This window comes from Centruroides sculpturatus, unplaced genomic scaffold (assembly GCF_000671375.1).
Source record: "Centruroides sculpturatus isolate CEXI.00-Female unplaced genomic scaffold, Cexi_2.0 scaffold28, whole genome shotgun sequence".
Taxonomy (NCBI): domain Eukaryota; kingdom Metazoa; phylum Arthropoda; class Arachnida; order Scorpiones; family Buthidae; genus Centruroides; species Centruroides sculpturatus.
The window spans coordinates 13,473-31,569 of record NW_019384448.1 but is presented as its reverse complement, the minus strand read 5'-3'; the positions used below and the strand labels follow the sequence as shown (position 1 = coordinate 31,569).

Genomic DNA, 18,097 nt, shown 5'->3' with positions numbered 1-18,097 from the left:
GTCTTCCAGTACGAGCCTTATCCTCCACACTAAAATCATTATTTCTAAATCTTTCAAACCACTTCTGCGCAGTCCTTACACTAATTACAGTTTGATTATGAACAGTATTTAATTTTTTGGCTGCATTTGTAGCATTCTCATCGCTTAAAAATAAAAAGTATAAAACACGACTCTTATATTCATCTGTTACTTCCATTTTAACGAAAATAAACAACTGAAATGTTCCCAATTCTGAACAGTATTATATGAATGAGATCCAATTTAACACTTCAGTGTAAAAAGCATCACATTAGACTGGCATTTTTAGCAGCAAAACAAGATTTTTCTCAAGACCATAAAATAGGCACAAACTTATGGACTGACCTGATAATTTGAAGATAACTCATATTTGGGCTAATTTAATCAAAACCAAAACATATCATCCAAATGCATGCAGAAAAATGATTAAAACAAATAATAACAATTTTGAGAAACACATAAATGACTTTAAAGCATTGCAGTGTCATAGAGCTTGAGATATTTGAGATTAAGTTTTGTTTTTACAATACTTAAATGATAACAATTTGTTATAATCATAATTTTCTGCCACACTTACATTAAAAAAACTTTTTTTTTATAATTAGATTCGACACTTATCTACAATATGTCAATATGAAGTCATTAATTAGCGGAAAATGTGGTCTGCTGTCATCATATCTCGTTTTAAAACTGATGCAATGGATTTTACCGTTAAAATCAGTAATGTCGATCTGTAAACACACAGGTATATTTTTATACCATTGTTTTATGAATTTTTATTATTACTATTATTAACATAAAGTTTTTCCGAGTTTAGATACATGTATATATAGAAGTTTTTGTGAATTGTGCCAAAAAGTTCGGAATGAAGATTTATCTACGTCTAGTTTCAAAGTAATGAATGAAGTATGTCGAATTGAAAACATTTTAAAATAAAACTTTAAATTTTCCATAATATTTATTATTCAATTAAATTATTATTATTATTTATATTTATTACTTTGTTTTTCTTTCCTGAGACCATTTTGAAATTATATTAACTGATATTTTATATAAGAAACTAAATATATATATATATATCTCAATTTATCTAATGTAATAAAGCTATGTTGGCCATATGAACCAATGCAAAATATTTGAGTAGAAACAGATTTCTACCAGGAAAATTTGAATTATCAAAAAAAAAATTCAGTCCTACAAGGCAATGGAAATGTCTGTTTAAAACAAATTGGTTGGAACAGTAATTCAACGTCCCAATGTAGGATACGAGAGGGAGAACCCATTAGGCCAAGTTGTCGATGTGACAGCCGTCTCAAATTCAACTCCGAGTACTTAAATGAGAAAGAGGGCGCGTAATGTGTCAAACGGGAGAGAATTTCACCAGAAAATGACAGTATGCTTAATTTTAATGTAACTACTCATTCTTGATTTAGATGATTTTTCTTCTAATTGGGAGATGCAAATGATGATGGCTCTAACAGGATTGAAACACACGGGGAACGTTCTCATGTGGGGCAATTGAATTGCACACTAAATGAATATTTTGAATGGCAAACTGTCAACATCCATGCTCACATTTAGCCAGATACATCGTCAACGTTAATTTGGGAACAAGAGAGGAAGATTGCCTCATCACTTGGATGTAGAACATATCCCTTTAATGTTGATAAAACAATTTGATGGCTTTTAGATACATTATGCTACTCGCTCAGCATCTTTCTAGTTTCAAGAAAAATCATTAAACCTCGAGAACGCATACTCGTGTTAAAATTGTTTTTTGGTAGAATTTTCCCATTTGATGAACCATGTTGTTCATATTAAATATGATTTGATTCCAACACGTCAAACAATTAGATTACTGTTTTTGGCCTGTTTTTGTTTTATATTGGTATTTCCACTTTGGCCACTACTAATTTGAGCATCACCTACTTGTTTTTTTTATTAATATACTTCACATCATTTTCATTTATCATTGTAAATATTACAATAATTTCTCATACATATAAATTGCAACCCAAATCATCAGGGTGAAGCAAAGCTCTTAGTATAATTACCTATATAGTAGAATTAATCTTAAATAACAAAATCATTTATATTTATGCAGCAAATGTTTTTCTATTTTATAGATCCTGAATTTCATTTCTGGAATGATAAGTTCTCACGGGACGTTGTCAGACAACACAAATAATTGCCCCTGTCTTCAAGAGGTAAACATTTTTATTCATATTAAGAAAATTGGTTAAATGTTCCATACATAATATTAAATATTTTTAACAGTTGTTTGAAGAAATAATGAAAATATTAAATAAATACATTAAAGATTACGTAAGCGGACGAAGCAAAAATATTCACCTGATTAATAAAGGAATGTCTCTATTGAATACATTGACAAGTCACTTTAACAGTTTCGAAGACCAATTCATAAACACCCAACCTGTTTATGTTAGTCTGTGGAATGAGGGTCTGTCTTTGTCTTTTAAAAATCGTTTTCTACAATAAAGTTTTATTGCTTTTACATAAGTTTTTTGTATTTTTGCACATAAAATTGATGATTATTAATTATAAATACTTTTGTTTTGAGTAGAATAACTTTGGAGAAAAAATATTGTGGGATATTTATGTAATCAATAGGCATTAAAATATTGGTAAAGCCAATTATTATAATACATTTCAAGAGTTTATGATACACTCGTTTGACCTAAAATTCTTCTTTTCAAAACTATATATTTTATCATAATCTATAGATAACATGGTCATACCACTTCATTTATTTATTTAACAAAAATTGGCAAGATGCCACATTTTGCCCAATTTTTGTAATACATACACGGGAACAATATTTTATCTGTTACCTGGTGTGGTTTTCTGCTATTTTTTTTCACAGTAATTTAACTAAGATAAATATAATATTTCTATCATAGTAATCTGTATTCATCTAAAATTACAAATAATGTAAATTCATATTTTATTTTAGCTGAAGTTGAGAATAATGACCAGATGTTTTGCACCTGGTTGTAAGTCAGGCTTCACTGTATAAAAAGGTGATTAAAATATCAATTTTAAACAACAAAGTCAAGTATAAGCAACCTTTACTTTGATGACAGGATTTTCGAAAATATTTAAGCACATGATAAATGGTAATGTTGTTGAGATTCCTTGTGGAAAGTGGGATTTAACACTCGATCTATTTCCATTAAATTTCATAATGTGCCTTACTCATGTAAAAAGTTACCTACTAAAAAACTTCACCATCAAAACAAAAATTTGTAATACCCCACTTAACACTGATTCAAATTAACGTGGCATTTCATTGATTTGTATATAATATGATTATTCCCAAATGCAAACCAATCGGCAAAAGGTAGCAATTCGTCATAGTGCTGTACTTTCCTTAAATCTATGTTTGTTTTGTGCAATTTTGGAAAATATAACATTATGGATGCCATAGGAAATATCGACTTTGCTTGGCAAGAATTAACTAATAAATGCACGGAAGAAGTTATGGATGAAGGTATCCAAGAATTCTCAACAAGATCCATCGCTATATCATTAGGTTGACCAAATTTTCAACCTAATCGATACAGCAGGACTAGAGATGTAGATGAGCAGGATATTGAGAGTTACTGCAGGTTTCTGGTGAGAGCCTTACCAATGATGACCTTCAGGAACTGGCAGAACAAGGAATTCGTGTAGAACTGGAAAATTGTAATTTGGAAAACTAAGAATCTCCAAAGAATTTCTCTATAGATTTCCTTAGTAAGTTTGGTAACAATAACCAAAATCGTCAATCAAATTGTAACAAATGTGAACTGCGGGTTTTTACGGGCCTCTTAAAATCTAAATTTTCTGTTAATTGTAAATATCTTCAGAAAAAACCTGAAGAATTTGAACTAGATCGGATTTCACCGATTGTATAACAACTAGCTGGGAAAGTTTACACTTAGGTGTGAAGTACACTGTCATCGTCAACAAAAGTCAATCGTGTCAGTTTTCCTATGAGAATGATATAAAAGCTCGAATCTCCAGAAGCTCAGGGCAATTTGTCATAGGAAGTTATACTTGGTGATAGTGACCCCTCAACTCCCAAACCTCCATACAGCAGACCTGATCCAGCTACAGAGAGAACATCGGATAGAAGACACCACACCCTTCCATACAGACGACGTGCGCCAACTCTCCCTTCTTAGGAAATTTAGGGGTTAGAATTTGTAAAAGCACTCTCTCTCGAACTAGAAATTAGGTCAGTGTCATAGCTATGAAAGTATTTGCCATATTCTGTAAATATTTAAATATAACTGCATTTAACCTTAGTAGTAAGTTCGCCTTTTGTAGTTTAGATTTGGTTATTCAATAAATGCTTTGTTATTTTGTTGAACCTGTCTCCTGTCAATTAAGGACGCCTGCTGACTTACTGACCCCCTCCCCACTCGATTTGCCCTCCTAGCCATCCAACGACCCCGAGATCGGGTTTTACCAGCCTGGGCAGAGTAAGTGGTCATTTGGGGATTAACCAGTGACCCACTGCTAATCTCACCCAAATGATCCAGATTTTGAAAGAAGTGCAAAAGCAAAACAAGGCATTTTGGATGTGATCTTCTTATACTGACATTTGCTTAAGAAAAAAAAGCGACAAATGAAACTACACAACTTTATCGCAAAAACAATAATTTCATAAAAGCTAGGGCCTTCATCACAAAATATGAATTTTACATTTCTGTGTGCATATGTTTGTGTTATTTAACATATATTATTGTGCAAATTAATATAAAAATAACTTAAAATTATAGTAAAATTTGCTTATTTTTGGTTGCGTGTTCCCCTTTCCCTATTTACTCTATGTTAAAATGACCTTCTTTAATGCTTTCACTTAGCGCTTTATTGTCTAGTAATGCATCCCTGTATTAAGCGGGGTATTACTGTAATAGGAAAGACTTATACTTGAGGTATTTTTATCCAGGATAACGACCCCAGTATAGGTCTCTCCAGGCTTATAACAGTGTAGGCAAGGTTTTCTCATCCTAGATGAAAATGACCCTGCCTATCATACTATATAAAGCTAAAAAACCAGATTCTTTTTTTTTTTTCTTTCTTTCTGTCACTGTATGCCAAAAATGGCCACCCTATCTATTATTTAAATTAACAAAAAATTCAGTATATTATTTGATGCGATTTTTGGCTGCATTTTAGTAGGGTATGCCATGAGAAATTCAGTATATTATTTTTATCTGTAATAAAAATTTATTATTTATACCATGGAATGACACTGCTGCTGCTAGAACGCCCACTAGGGGATGTCCCGGGCTACTAGAATAGAAGGATTAGAAGTATGAAATAATCTAATAATATATGTTGTTGTTTTTTGCCTGGTTCATCTGCTGGTACAGTTATAAGCCTGAAAAAAGGGTAGCCGAATTGTGAACCCAAATCGGGGTGGGAGAGGTAGAGATTCATATATGGGTATGATGGATATAGAGACAGAGTTGGCAGTCACAAAATATTTATCCATATCTATTGATATTATTCTCCGATTTTCCCAAATTTTATCAATTCTACAAGCATCAGAGACAAAGTTCAACTCCACAGTTCCAACGTGTTCGATTCTCCCTTGAGACTTACCTCGTTTAATATTGTCATGACACGTTTTGTTCAATAAATTCTTTTCTATAATAAATGTTTTTAAGTTTGTTTAGGGAGGGATTCAGAAACTGTGTGGAGCATCACATTGCTACCATTCACTGCCTATAAATTATTCTGAAAGATTTAATCAGCAATAACACTGTGTCTCCACTAGGGTTTCTCAAACGGGATTCCAGTTGTTTTTTTAACCCGGGAAATTTTTCTTATCCCGGGAAATCCCGCAAATTTCTTAAAAATTCACTTTTTTCTTATTTTGTGTTAAGGTTGAAGAATTTTGCAAATAGAAAGCATAATTAACTCAAACTGTCAGAATACATTTGTATTTATCAATTTTAAACTTACTTATTAGTTTCTTAAGTTTTTGCTCATTATAGCATGTCACAAATGGTCAATAATCAATACATAGCTTATTTGTGTCATGACTCAAAATTCTTTACTTGTTGGAACCTGTAATATCTGGAATAATTGTGCTTATGCTGTCTTAATTTTTAACCATGCCCAATAGCATCGATAACACGTAACACCATGTTGTACGATGTCTGTAAGTACAAAGTTTTTCTTCATAAACCTGATGATCAAAGACAAACTAACTGACGAATTATTGGGCTATAAGCTTGATGTTTCTATTAAAGCAGTCGAAGTAGACAAATGAAGAATACTAGAGAGCAAAAGAAGTATTACAACCTCGAAAACGAACTCGAAATCTTCCAGGCTACAGGTGAAAAAACACATAATATCTGTCTTCTCTTAAATGCATTAAACACTATTCCAATCACATCAATTGAATCGGAAAGGGCATTCTCGGTGGCAAGACTTTTCATTACTAAAATAAGAATTAGAGTGAGTTATCGGAGTATTGACCATCTTTGCTTTTTAAAATCTTATAAAAGTTTGCAATATTTTGTATTATATTTTATTTAAAAAACGAAAATTACCTTCTAAATTAGAAGTTCATTTTTTTTAATTTTTAACTCAACTCAAAACATTTTTTTTTTGTTGTTGTTGTATGCAGTTTCCAGCAAACTTTAATTAATTTTTTTCTATTTGTGAAAATTTCTACGTTATTTAAAGGTAATTTTTATTATAGGCCTATAGACCTAACACAGCATTATTAATATGATTTTGGAGGTTACAGAACTTTAAAATTACTTTAAAAAATGGAAAATAATTATATCATTTGATTTCAAGATATTTTGTATACCTTAAAAATAATTAATTTTATCCCGGGATTTCCCGGGATCCCGGGAAACAGTTCACTTTTATCCCGGGATCCCGGGACAAGCAAAAGACCGGGAAATGAGAAACCCTAGTCTCCACCTTGTAGTCTCATTTAAGCTTGATTATAAAATATTACATCTGTTCCATTTAATTAATATACCTTTGGAATTATTTTTGTGTTGTTAAAAATTATTATTATTATATATATTTTTCTGTTTTGTTCTTAACTGACATCTGTATCAATGGAGCATACCATTGATTGCATATTATTATTATTTAAACAAAATACTCAGTTTTTGCCATTTTTTTATTTTTTAATACCTTTTTGTTCTGACATTAATTGTAGAAATAATTCAATTTTATTTTGTAGAATAATTTCCTTAGTTTTGTAGTTAATTCTTTTTGCTGTTCTGAAAAAAAAAGTTACAAATCCTTTATTAATAAAGCACTGGTAAGAGAAAATGGCTAAATACAATCAAATGTCATATACTGGCAGAAAGTAGCATATTATGGATTTTACAACATAGTGGTGTGACCATGTTATCTATATATCATGATATTTTATCTTAAGTTTTTTTGTAACATTTTGATATACTCATATGAAATTTGCACAACTTAAAAAAATTGTAGACCTATAAATTCCCACTGTCGACTGTCCATCTTTCCTTAATCTCCAGAATGGAGCTCAATGGATGAAAGATGAGACAAGATATGGAAATCTTAGGGGCAGGAGGCTCAAATTAACTATATACAAACCATAAGTCACATTATTTTGATTTAAAAATTTTCCCTGAAAGGAGTTAGTTACTGTCTTGTCAGTCATCTATTGTTAAAGAGAAAGTATGATGTACGGTGACAAGACATTACTAACATATATTTTAAATAAATTAAAAATTGCAGTCCAACGAACAATGTGATGACGTCACAATAAGTAATTGCTTGCTTCGGTTATATTTCTTATCACAAATGTATAGTTTTATCTTGTTGTCGATATACTGATGTAGCTACTGACCAGAAAATTTGGAGAATGCAGAAAAATTATGCCAGACTATACAGAAACTGCTGTGGATGGACTGGTTTATGCTGGACACATATGCAATTAATGGTTGGCCACCAAAGGTCAAACACCACATAGTGTGATGTATGTGCTCTAAAGGAAACAGAAATCAAACTAGCCGGGTTGCCACTTCTTTTTGGGTATCTTTAAGGGAGAGTTCTTTTGGAAAATAGCTACTGGTCTCAAGTTATTATGGAAGTATATAAAGTACAAGATCTTTAATGTGTTTTAATCTTACTTTTTTTTTTAATTTTACATATTAAATAATTACAACTTTGATTCTTTATATAATTGCCAAAATTTACCTCTTCTGTCCTAATATTTTAACATAGTAAAATATATTTACTCAGACTCCATTTAGGTAAGCATGGATGGAATTTTTTGTATTTCATTAAAATGTTTTTCCACTTAACGAAATATTTACAAGCATCTGTCAATAGAAGAGAACACTTAATGTGATTGGGAACACAGTTTATTTAACAGAAAAATTCTACATTCAATTTTTAATGAATACAAATTACAAAAAAAAAGTTTTTGTATGTAAAGATCATGTTAAAATGTGAAATAAAAATTAATGAAGATGTTTGGCACACTTTAAATTTTGTGCTGCCTTTAAATACTGTAGAGTCCAATTAGAATTATGACAATTACAGGATGTGTACAATGAAGATGAATTATTACAAAACATGACACATTTTTCTAAATGGCAAATATAAAATATTGTACTCCACATTACCCAGGTATAAAATGCATTAAAACAGATCTAATCACCGGTTATAAAATTACTACTAAAATCAAATTAAATAAAAATTCTAAAATGTATTTAAAAATAAAGTATCTGTCTGTGCCGGAGTAAAATTCTGATTAAGCAGTATCGTATTATAGTGTGTGATTACATCTTTTTTAAAAGTAGTAATTTAAATATAGAATACCACAAGTTACAATTCATACCATTAAAAAATAATTTGTAAAATCACGTGTAATAAACATAAAACTAAAACACACGAATAGATTGTTGGACTACACTCAGTAAGTAAAATGAATACTGGTATCACTATGCAAAGCTACATTAAATAATAGAGTTTAAATGACATGATGAATGGTGCCGTCGACACTTTTGTTCTCGTGAAGATACTACGCTGAAATGATTTAATCCTTGCTGTCTCTTGCAGCAAACAGCAATTGTAGTTCCCAGAAATCTAAAACAAATTTATTAAATAAATATGTAAATAAATTGAAATTTGAAACGTCAGAAAAATTATAAAAACTTTTTTAAAAGTATACCATTTAAATAAATGTCAATTATGGTGGTCGATAATTTAATTTAACTTGGAAGCAAACATACTTCGTCACTTTAGACCAAACAAAAACTTTCTTCGTTCAAATTATTTCTAAGCTATTATTTCCCAAGAAACTACTCGTAGTCTATAGCTAAAAGCTAGTAATTTTCTATTACTTCTATCTAAGGTTTACGACAATAATTTTATATTCTCGTATGGAAGAAGGAAAAATTTTAGTAACAACTTTTTACGATTTTTAGTGTCATTTTGAAATTTTTCAATTATTATTTTTGTCGGATTTCTGACTAAACTGATCAAACATGAAAACAAAACCTGTAATTTTTACCCAATACACATTTATACTATTATATTAATTTCACATTATTTCAAATTTTTTGAAAATGGTTTCTGTAAACAAGTATCTGCTTTTAGCAGTTTTATTAAAGATTATTGCCAGAAAGGTGTAAGGAAGACATTATCTTTATTAACATAACCTAAATTCCAGCTTTAGAGGATTATTGTACAAAGACCAGAAATAGCAATAAAACAAGAATTTAACTGGATTAAACTCTTATGTCTATTCCCTAAAGAATAATAAAAGAAAATCCTGATAAAATTCTGTGGTCGAAAGATGATGAAGTGGCAGCTCAGAGTTCTGCCGACCTCTGGCCTATATTTGAGTCGCTAAAGAAACTTTAAGTCATCTTGACTCTTACAAGATCTTCAAAAGAGACCATCCAAATGTGGAAAAGATCTTCACAGTTGGGACAACAACAATAGAATGTTCTGCTCTTTACCGAAAACTACAGTATTTTCTAAGAGACTGGAAAAACAATGTAAGGAACTGAGTCCGAGCATTATTTTTATTTAATTTTTATTTTGCTTTTTATTTTATTTTTGGTTGGGGTTTATGTTTTGTTAGGATGAAGGTTCCCTCACCACTCACCTTAGTAATTAAAATGAAACTAAAAGAGACAAACGAAGGAAAAACCAACTCACCGACAAGACGAAGCGCCGTAGGGAAACTAATGTGCACTTGTGCTCCCCAGGCGGAAGTTTGAAAAGAAGTTTTGCAGTAAGAAAGGGAGGATGCCCCACATGCACAAACTAGAGAACTCACTAAACCTTGTTAAATTAAAACATTCCAAAAATGTAATAAAGAATAATGTAAAATGTTAGCAATTAATGTTGGAAACTAGGCTGCCAGGATAAGACATGAAAATTATTTGTTAGATGGAAGTATGTAAATGAGGGGAGTGATTCCAGACCAAATTGTGACGTCAACTCAGTATAAAACCAATATGCCAAGAGAAGACAAGCGAGGCGAACTCCAAACCGAAAGCGATCGAAGTGAAGTCTGAAAGCGATCGTGGCGAATTTCCAGAGAGCGATAGAGGTTAATTCTAGAGAGGGAGATTGAGAGAGTCTTGAGGATAGTGAAAAGGAAGTGGAGAAAGGATAAAGGTTTCTAGTATTGAGGTGATGGATAGGATCTGTTTTGTAAGAATTGTTGTTCATAGATTAATTGAATGAGATTGTTCAGTTCCAAGGGGATCCCCTTCTAAGGTAGTAAGTAAATTGATTTGATTTTGTTGGGTTGTTTGAATTGTTACTTTTTCATTAAATAAATTGTTTTGCTTGTTACTAATTTTTACATAGTGTTTAATTGAAGTAATATTAAATACAGTAGAACCTCCATTATCCGGATTTTCGATTATCCGGATTGTTCAAAATAACAAAAATTTTACGAATTTGCTGATTTGCACTTGGCGAATTACGATACTGTTTATGTACGTGATGGAATGCATAACTTTTTTGTTTCAACGTCTCACCCAGCACAGTGGTTGTAAACTCTTAAATATATTTTACGTAGTAATAAAAATATAACTTGACATACGTATTTATAAATAATTTATATTCAAATTACATCATTTATATGACCAAGGGCGGCGTAAGGCATGGACGACGTGGGCCACCGCCTATGCCTCGCGGTCCGAAGGGCCTCGCGCCTCGAAGGTTTATGCATTACTTAAAAGCCGCGAACGCAACGAAAAATTTTACTCGTCATAAAACGATAGTTTGTCAAATTTTTATTCATAAAAATGCAGTTTCAACTGCTTTTTATTTTATAAAATTTGTCTTCTTGCGCCACCAGAAAGCCTTTTAAACAATAGGTAGTCTGTTAGCGTTGGTCAGTAGTAGTCCAAATTCAATACGAACATTTGTTTCTTGAAAATTTGATCACGATTTAAATACAGTATTTACTTTTAATATTACCGATATGTCATCAAAAAGAAAACGTGTTATATTATCATTAAAAGTCAAATTAAAGTATTTGTTTCGATTATCCGGATTTTTCCTTATCCGGACTACCTTCATCCCCAATTAGTCCGGATAATCGAGGTTCTACTGTAGTTGATTCCGTACTGACCTTGTATATAGTTATTTTGGTGCACGCGCAAGTCCAGGCCTGGTATTCTAACTGCGAACCTGCATAAAGTACCTGTTAGGTTAACGAATGTCTTACCAGCAGACAGTCTCTTGTTGTTTAACAATCATCTCAAATTAATTAGTACTTTACAACAAAACTCCGGGTGCATTCTTCAAATAAATTTAAACACGAGTAAGAGATATTACTTTTACTGTCAAAAATCATCATCTTTAAAGTGTTTATATTCTGTATTGTTCTTGGAGGTCGTAAGTTTAGAATTTATAAAATTTGATCTTACAGTATAGTCAATCAAGAAGCTAATAGACAGATTATTTTTGAAGTTTATATTAACACACAGCATAAAAATCAACTTGTTAACTCTAAAGCAGGAACTATCTTCTAAATACTAAAATTCACATTTTCCTTTCATAAAAACCATCTTATAATTTAGATTTCTAAATTAGTCATATACTTCCATCATACCATTTTGAAAAATACTACTCTCCTTCAATTTCTCCACTATTTCCTTCTTCAGAATCTGTGACATTAGCAGTATCCTAAATAAAGATTTACAAATTACAAAAATTATTTATTAAATATTGATTTTTTCAAAAAAATGGTAAGTGTTAAGAACAAATTGTATTTAAATAAAAACTGTAGTAATTTAACAATTCATAGCTGTTTTTTCTTTAAGTAGTAAAATTGCAAATTCTGGCTTACAGTTTTCTTTGGTCGTCCACGTCCTCTACCACCTGAACCTTTCTTTGGAGAAGTCTATATCCAAATAAAATAATTTATATCATTTGTAAATTCATTCTTTTACTTTTTGCCTATAAACTTAAAATTTCAGTATCTTATAATTAATTGGTTGCATTTAATAAGTGACTTGCTCAATAAATGGGTCTGGCGGGGAAGTGTGACTTTTTTTTGGAATAATCATACATGGCTATTTGTTTACGAAAAGAAATTTTATTTATCCAATAGAAACAAATACATATGCTGTTTACTAATGTAAAAAAATAGAAAGGGAAAACGAGCCCATTAGTTTGGACAAATTTATTATTCGAACCTCCATTGACGTGTTCCTGTGACCTCATGAAGAAGTTAATCATTGCCCACTCAAACCATATTCTGTGGAATTGTTCAATTTCCCTCATAATTGCATCTTTGAGGGCTTACTGCCAAATGACGGGACTACTCTCCATAGCTCACCTCGCAAGTGTGTGTTTTTGAGAGTCCTGATAGTTTGTTTGCCTCTATGGGCTTTCCTCAATTTTCGATCCATTTTGAAATAGCATTCCAGCTCAGAACTCTGCCACAATGCCAAATCACTTCCAAAAAATGTTTCGACAAAAGAACAAAGCACGGTGTTCCATAGCTCCGTCACCAAGAAATTGCATCACTTGAGTGATGTACAACCTCATCTGTGGTGATCAACACCCTGAGCATATGTTATACACATCCTAAAAACATCACACTTTCCTGCCATACCCTATAAATAACAGGTAAGGTAGTTGCACCTAAGAATAAATAATATATGAACTGTTTGATGTTACAATATTTCCTTTAGCCAATTAACAACTAAATTAAAAAAAATAATTATTATTTTATTTAAGATAATCATATTATAGATGAGTATGCAATTGTATTGTCACCATTAACTGAGATTTGTAAGGAAATTTATAACAGCCAGCCAGCTAACACTGTTGATCAATCATTAAAAACCTCTTTTAGGAGAACATCAATTTACATAATAAACCTTCCATATATACACTACAAACAAACATTTTTACTTAAACACGATCACTAATATTTCGTACTGAAATATTTTCAAAAAAAAAAAATCCAAACAAAAACATCTAAGATATAAAATATATGAGGAACCCCCATGAACTTCAACCTATTCACGTGGAAGTTATGCCAGCACCTCCCTGATAACAAGTAAGGCTTAAGTTTAAAATTTGAGTTTTCTTTATCCAGTTGTTTTTCTTAATGAGTGCCTGCAGCGTCAAATGAAAAAAGAAGTAGAAAAAGAAAACACAGTGCAAAATACTTTTTTTGCACTTTTCAATTTCTTATTTTTTGGCAATCCCTTTATAGAAAATCTTTAAATTTTGCATACTACCTAACAAAACAATTATTTTTCTTCAGAACTGCTTTAGGCATTTGGGAGCAGAAAAATCGACAACTCAAGATTCCTACAAATATATATAGTCAAAACTTTTTTGTTCAGTGCAGAGTCACTGTTCTGATTCTTGATATTTTTATAAAGTGATTGCATTAAAGTAAAAAATTAAAATATCAGCAGATGGTATTTACATTTAATAAATATTAAAAAATATCATGTATGTACAAAGAAAATCTTTGCTTCTTTTCTATTCCGTCATTCACACCAGCAATAGTCCATAAAAAATCACAAACAGGTTGTCTCTGTGTTTGTGAAGATTTTGTGGACAACAGAATAGAAACAGAAGTAAAGTTTTTCTTTGTATATACGTGATATTTTTTAATATATGAAGCGTGCAATGCCATAGCATTGTAAATGCCATTTTTCTCTAAATACATTTTATTGAAGAATTGAATTCTAAATGCAATGCTTTCTGCCACAAAAAAATATTGCAGCAATATTGGCACTGTAAGTGGCTGTATTTTGAAGATAAATTTATGTGAAGATACAATGTTTAAAGTGACAGAGTTCAAGTCACGTGACTTTTGGTCATTTTGATATTCCAGAGAATTTGTAACCTAGTGAGATTTTTACCATTTTATTGTAAAATTGAAATGAATTCATTCATTAGAAAAAGTGTTTTTTACCTCTCCTGAAAAGTTTCTTTTTTGGCATTTACAACATTATGGCATTGCATGCTTCATATATTAAAAGCAATTGCAATTAAAAATTACAATCAAATATTTCTGCACGAAATCACTTAATAGAAAGATTTCAATTTCTATATGCATTTACAATAATGGAAAAGCGATTTTAAAATAACAATAGTATTTGTTAGAGCAATCTTGGTTCACACAAGATAATTTTAATAGAATTTTTTACAGGTATTTAATTTAAAGAAATAACCCGCACAAAGTGTGTCTTCAAAAGCACCAACACCATTTGCAAATTTTGCATTAGAAGCTAAGATACAACAGGCATACGGTATTATAGAAATCCTAAATACAGTTTAACCTGCTTATAACGTCATCCATGGGACCAGCAATTTTTTGACGTTATAACCAAGTGTCGTTATCTGCGGGGTCATAATTTCAGTCCCATAAAAGTATCAAGCCTGTTTAAGAATCTATTATAAAATTCATCTAATTTAATATCGTATAAAAGTGCAAACTAAATATTTAAATCAACTTTATTTACATTATTATGTCTAAATTTACAACGATGTAATTAAAAATTTCAAAAATTTTTTATAAAAAATTTTTATTTGTCAAGTTTCCATAATGGCGGCACTTTCGGTTTTGAGAATAATGTCCAATCAAAAGGCAACAAAAAGTTAAATTAAGCAAGAAATGAGAAAATTATCATCCAGGTGTTATTAACACCTGGATGATAATTTTCTCGTTTCTTGCTTATCTATCAATAGACATGAAGTCCAATATCTTTCACTTCTAGGTTAAATTAATGTATATCAATTAAAAAGAAACAATAAAAATATTCACTTAAAAAAAAAGTCAGTTATTTTAGATTGTAGGCATTTTTCACCTAAAAATTGTTTATCAATGTCATTTTCTAAATCATAGATTTTGTTCATTATTTCCGATGAAGTTTTACGAGACCTGTAGAATTTGCTAAACCAAAGTCTCTGCATAATCTTTTTTCTTCCACTTTCAACTGCTTTAATTATTTCTACTTTGCAGTCTAATGTTAACACTTTCCTTTTTAAGCTAGCCATTTTACCTGATTTGATGCTAAACTACAACACGAGTATGAGAGCTATGCAGACTAACCCATGTCACGTCGTTTAAAGGGGTGGCGCATCTCACCCCATTGAATCAGGTGGTGACAGTACCACCCACAATCATTCTAGGAAGCGGACTCTGACCCTAGGACTGAACACAGTATTTTCTTTGATAAAATTTATAATTTAATTTTGTAAATTTAAAAGTGCTTCAAATATGACGTTAAAACAGGGTTTTATGTCGTTACAAGTGGATTTTTTAACATTATCTAGTATAGTAAAATCGTGGGACTGATAAACATTTGACGTTATATTGGGGTTGTCGTTACATCCGATGTTGTTATAATCGGGTTAAACTGTATACCAAAGTGTATACAGTTTGGTATACACTTTGTTATACACTTTGGTATACACAAGTGTTCTCAGGGTATATATATATTTTTAGAAGTCGACAGAAATCACAGGTATAAATTAGGTAATTTTGGTCAGCAAGCACGTGGAGCAATACCATATCCCTTCAATTGTCTTGCACACATTTTTAATTATCCAAAATACAGATAAACCTTAGAATCAATGGCATCTTATTTTTTCGGTACAAAAAACTATTGGAAGTCACAACCAGCAAACCTTGCAATATGTCACATACTGCTAATAAATGTTTTTGTTCAAATAAAAAGTTTAAACAGACCCTTGTTAACTGCAAGGTTTAAGTGTTTAAAATGCCTTCAAAACAACAAAATAATTCAGCATTAAAAGAAATGGTTAGTGCATATGCAAAGAGCTTGGGAAGACAGCTGCCAAATGTTGCCCATTTGTGATAATTGTTCCTTTTTTCCTCTAACAACTTCTTACCTAATTAACAAAACTTAAAATTGATTATTTCAAAATTTTTCTCNTTAATATTTCTACATTTTTATTTTTAAACAGTAGCGATTCATTATTATTATTATTATTATTTCTAAAGAAAGAAATCGTTTTTGATATTAAAGGTGAAGTATTTTCCCCCCTCCTTTCAATGTTATTATATGCCAAACTTTAACTAATTAGAAAAGATAATTTAAATTGAAAAAAGGAGACAATGAAACAGAATTGATCTCTTCTATTAAAAATACTCTTCTTTATTTAGCGATTCGTATTTTTTTAATATTAGAATTTTAATACAATGTAACAAATGTGTATTCGAATTCATTAAATAATTTTAAATAAAAATATTAAGTAAATAAATCCAATAAAAGGATAACCTAATTCAATTTCTCAATCTCTCTCTTTTATTACCATATCAAAATGCCCATGAAACTGAAAAGTATTTTGGTGAAAGAAACTTTCTTCTGGTTGAACATATGGCACATGGAGAAAATATGCAGCATTGTGGATGTGGAGAGATAAAGCAGCAAATTCAAGGACAGAGTCTCAAATCATTTTTTCTCTCATCATTGTCCAGAGGAGAAATTAGGAATCATCCACATTTACTGTGCATTTATACATCTTGATGCCTTGTTTTACATCTGCAAGAATTTTCTTTGTTTTAAAGTCTCTGGTAATGATGCTGCTGCTGCTGCTGCTCTATTACCCAATCATGTTGATGCTTTACATAATTTTCTTTGCTGACATCATTAACCCAATTATTTTAATTCCTGGGTATGTTCAACTTCTTTTGCCATTTCATCTCTAGGGCTGTGTGCATCCCTAGGGATGAAATTTCTTTAATACAATTCTTTCATCTATAGTAAAACCTTCCAGATGGCAGAAGAAAAACATACATCTTACAAAAAAAAAGGAGTATCCAGTTCCACTGTTGGATAAATCAGCAAAAGCTTTTGTTTTGGCTAAATAAATTTTGTTTTACCCTTCTCAACTATCTCATTCCAAATGTATCTCTCCAGCTTATGGGTGGTGTAAGAATCCACCTTGCCACCATGGACTTCCCCCATAGGTTATCACCCCACAGAGATGACACCAACAAAATGGAACAGACAGACTTTATTCAACTGCTGGTATATGCACTAAAGGGCTCAATCATATTCCACAAAACAAAGTTGTTATTTTTCCCTTGTCCTTGTTGACAAAACTAACCAGGTTCACTCCAACTGTTTTTCTAACTTCTCATCATCTGTTTTTCCTGCCTTTTCTAACCATTATTCTAACGAACTTTTTTTTTAAATTATCCACTCCAATCGATTGAGCTCAAACCATTCCAAGTTATGAATCAGATGAATGCATTCTGATAGCACTATAGGTGGATAACTCACATTTAGCAGTTGGTGGCACTTTCATACAAAATAAAGTTAAAAAATATAAAAGCAAGTAAGTGCAAGAATTTTTATAACAGTTTATAAATATTTGTAATATTATCAAATACAAATTACTCAAAAAAATTTTGAAACATAAGCCTAAGGTAGTAAAATGGACAAATAGCTTAATATTTGTTTTTATTTACAAAAATTACTAAATGATCTAAAATTTTAAGTGTTGGTGATTAATTATTTATGTTTTAAGATTAATAGAATTTCCCAAATGAAGGTTATTTATTTTCCTATCTGACTGATTTTTA

General features: G+C 30.9%; 1 protein-coding gene across 1 annotated transcript in view; it reads left to right on the top strand.

The window, feature by feature from the left end:
• Positions 1-3,117, top strand: part of LOC111620484 — a 30,214-nt gene extending 27,097 nt beyond the window's left edge. The window contains exons 5-8 of the mRNA XM_023362402.1: positions 624-763; positions 836-924; positions 2,145-2,225; positions 2,296-3,117. Coding sequence (XP_023218170.1) covers positions 624-763; positions 836-924; positions 2,145-2,225; positions 2,296-2,517 — 532 coding nt within the window. The 3' untranslated portion in view covers positions 2,518-3,117. The remainder of the gene's footprint in view (positions 1-623; positions 764-835; positions 925-2,144; positions 2,226-2,295) is intronic.
• Positions 3,118-18,097: the final 14,980 nt, after the last annotated feature.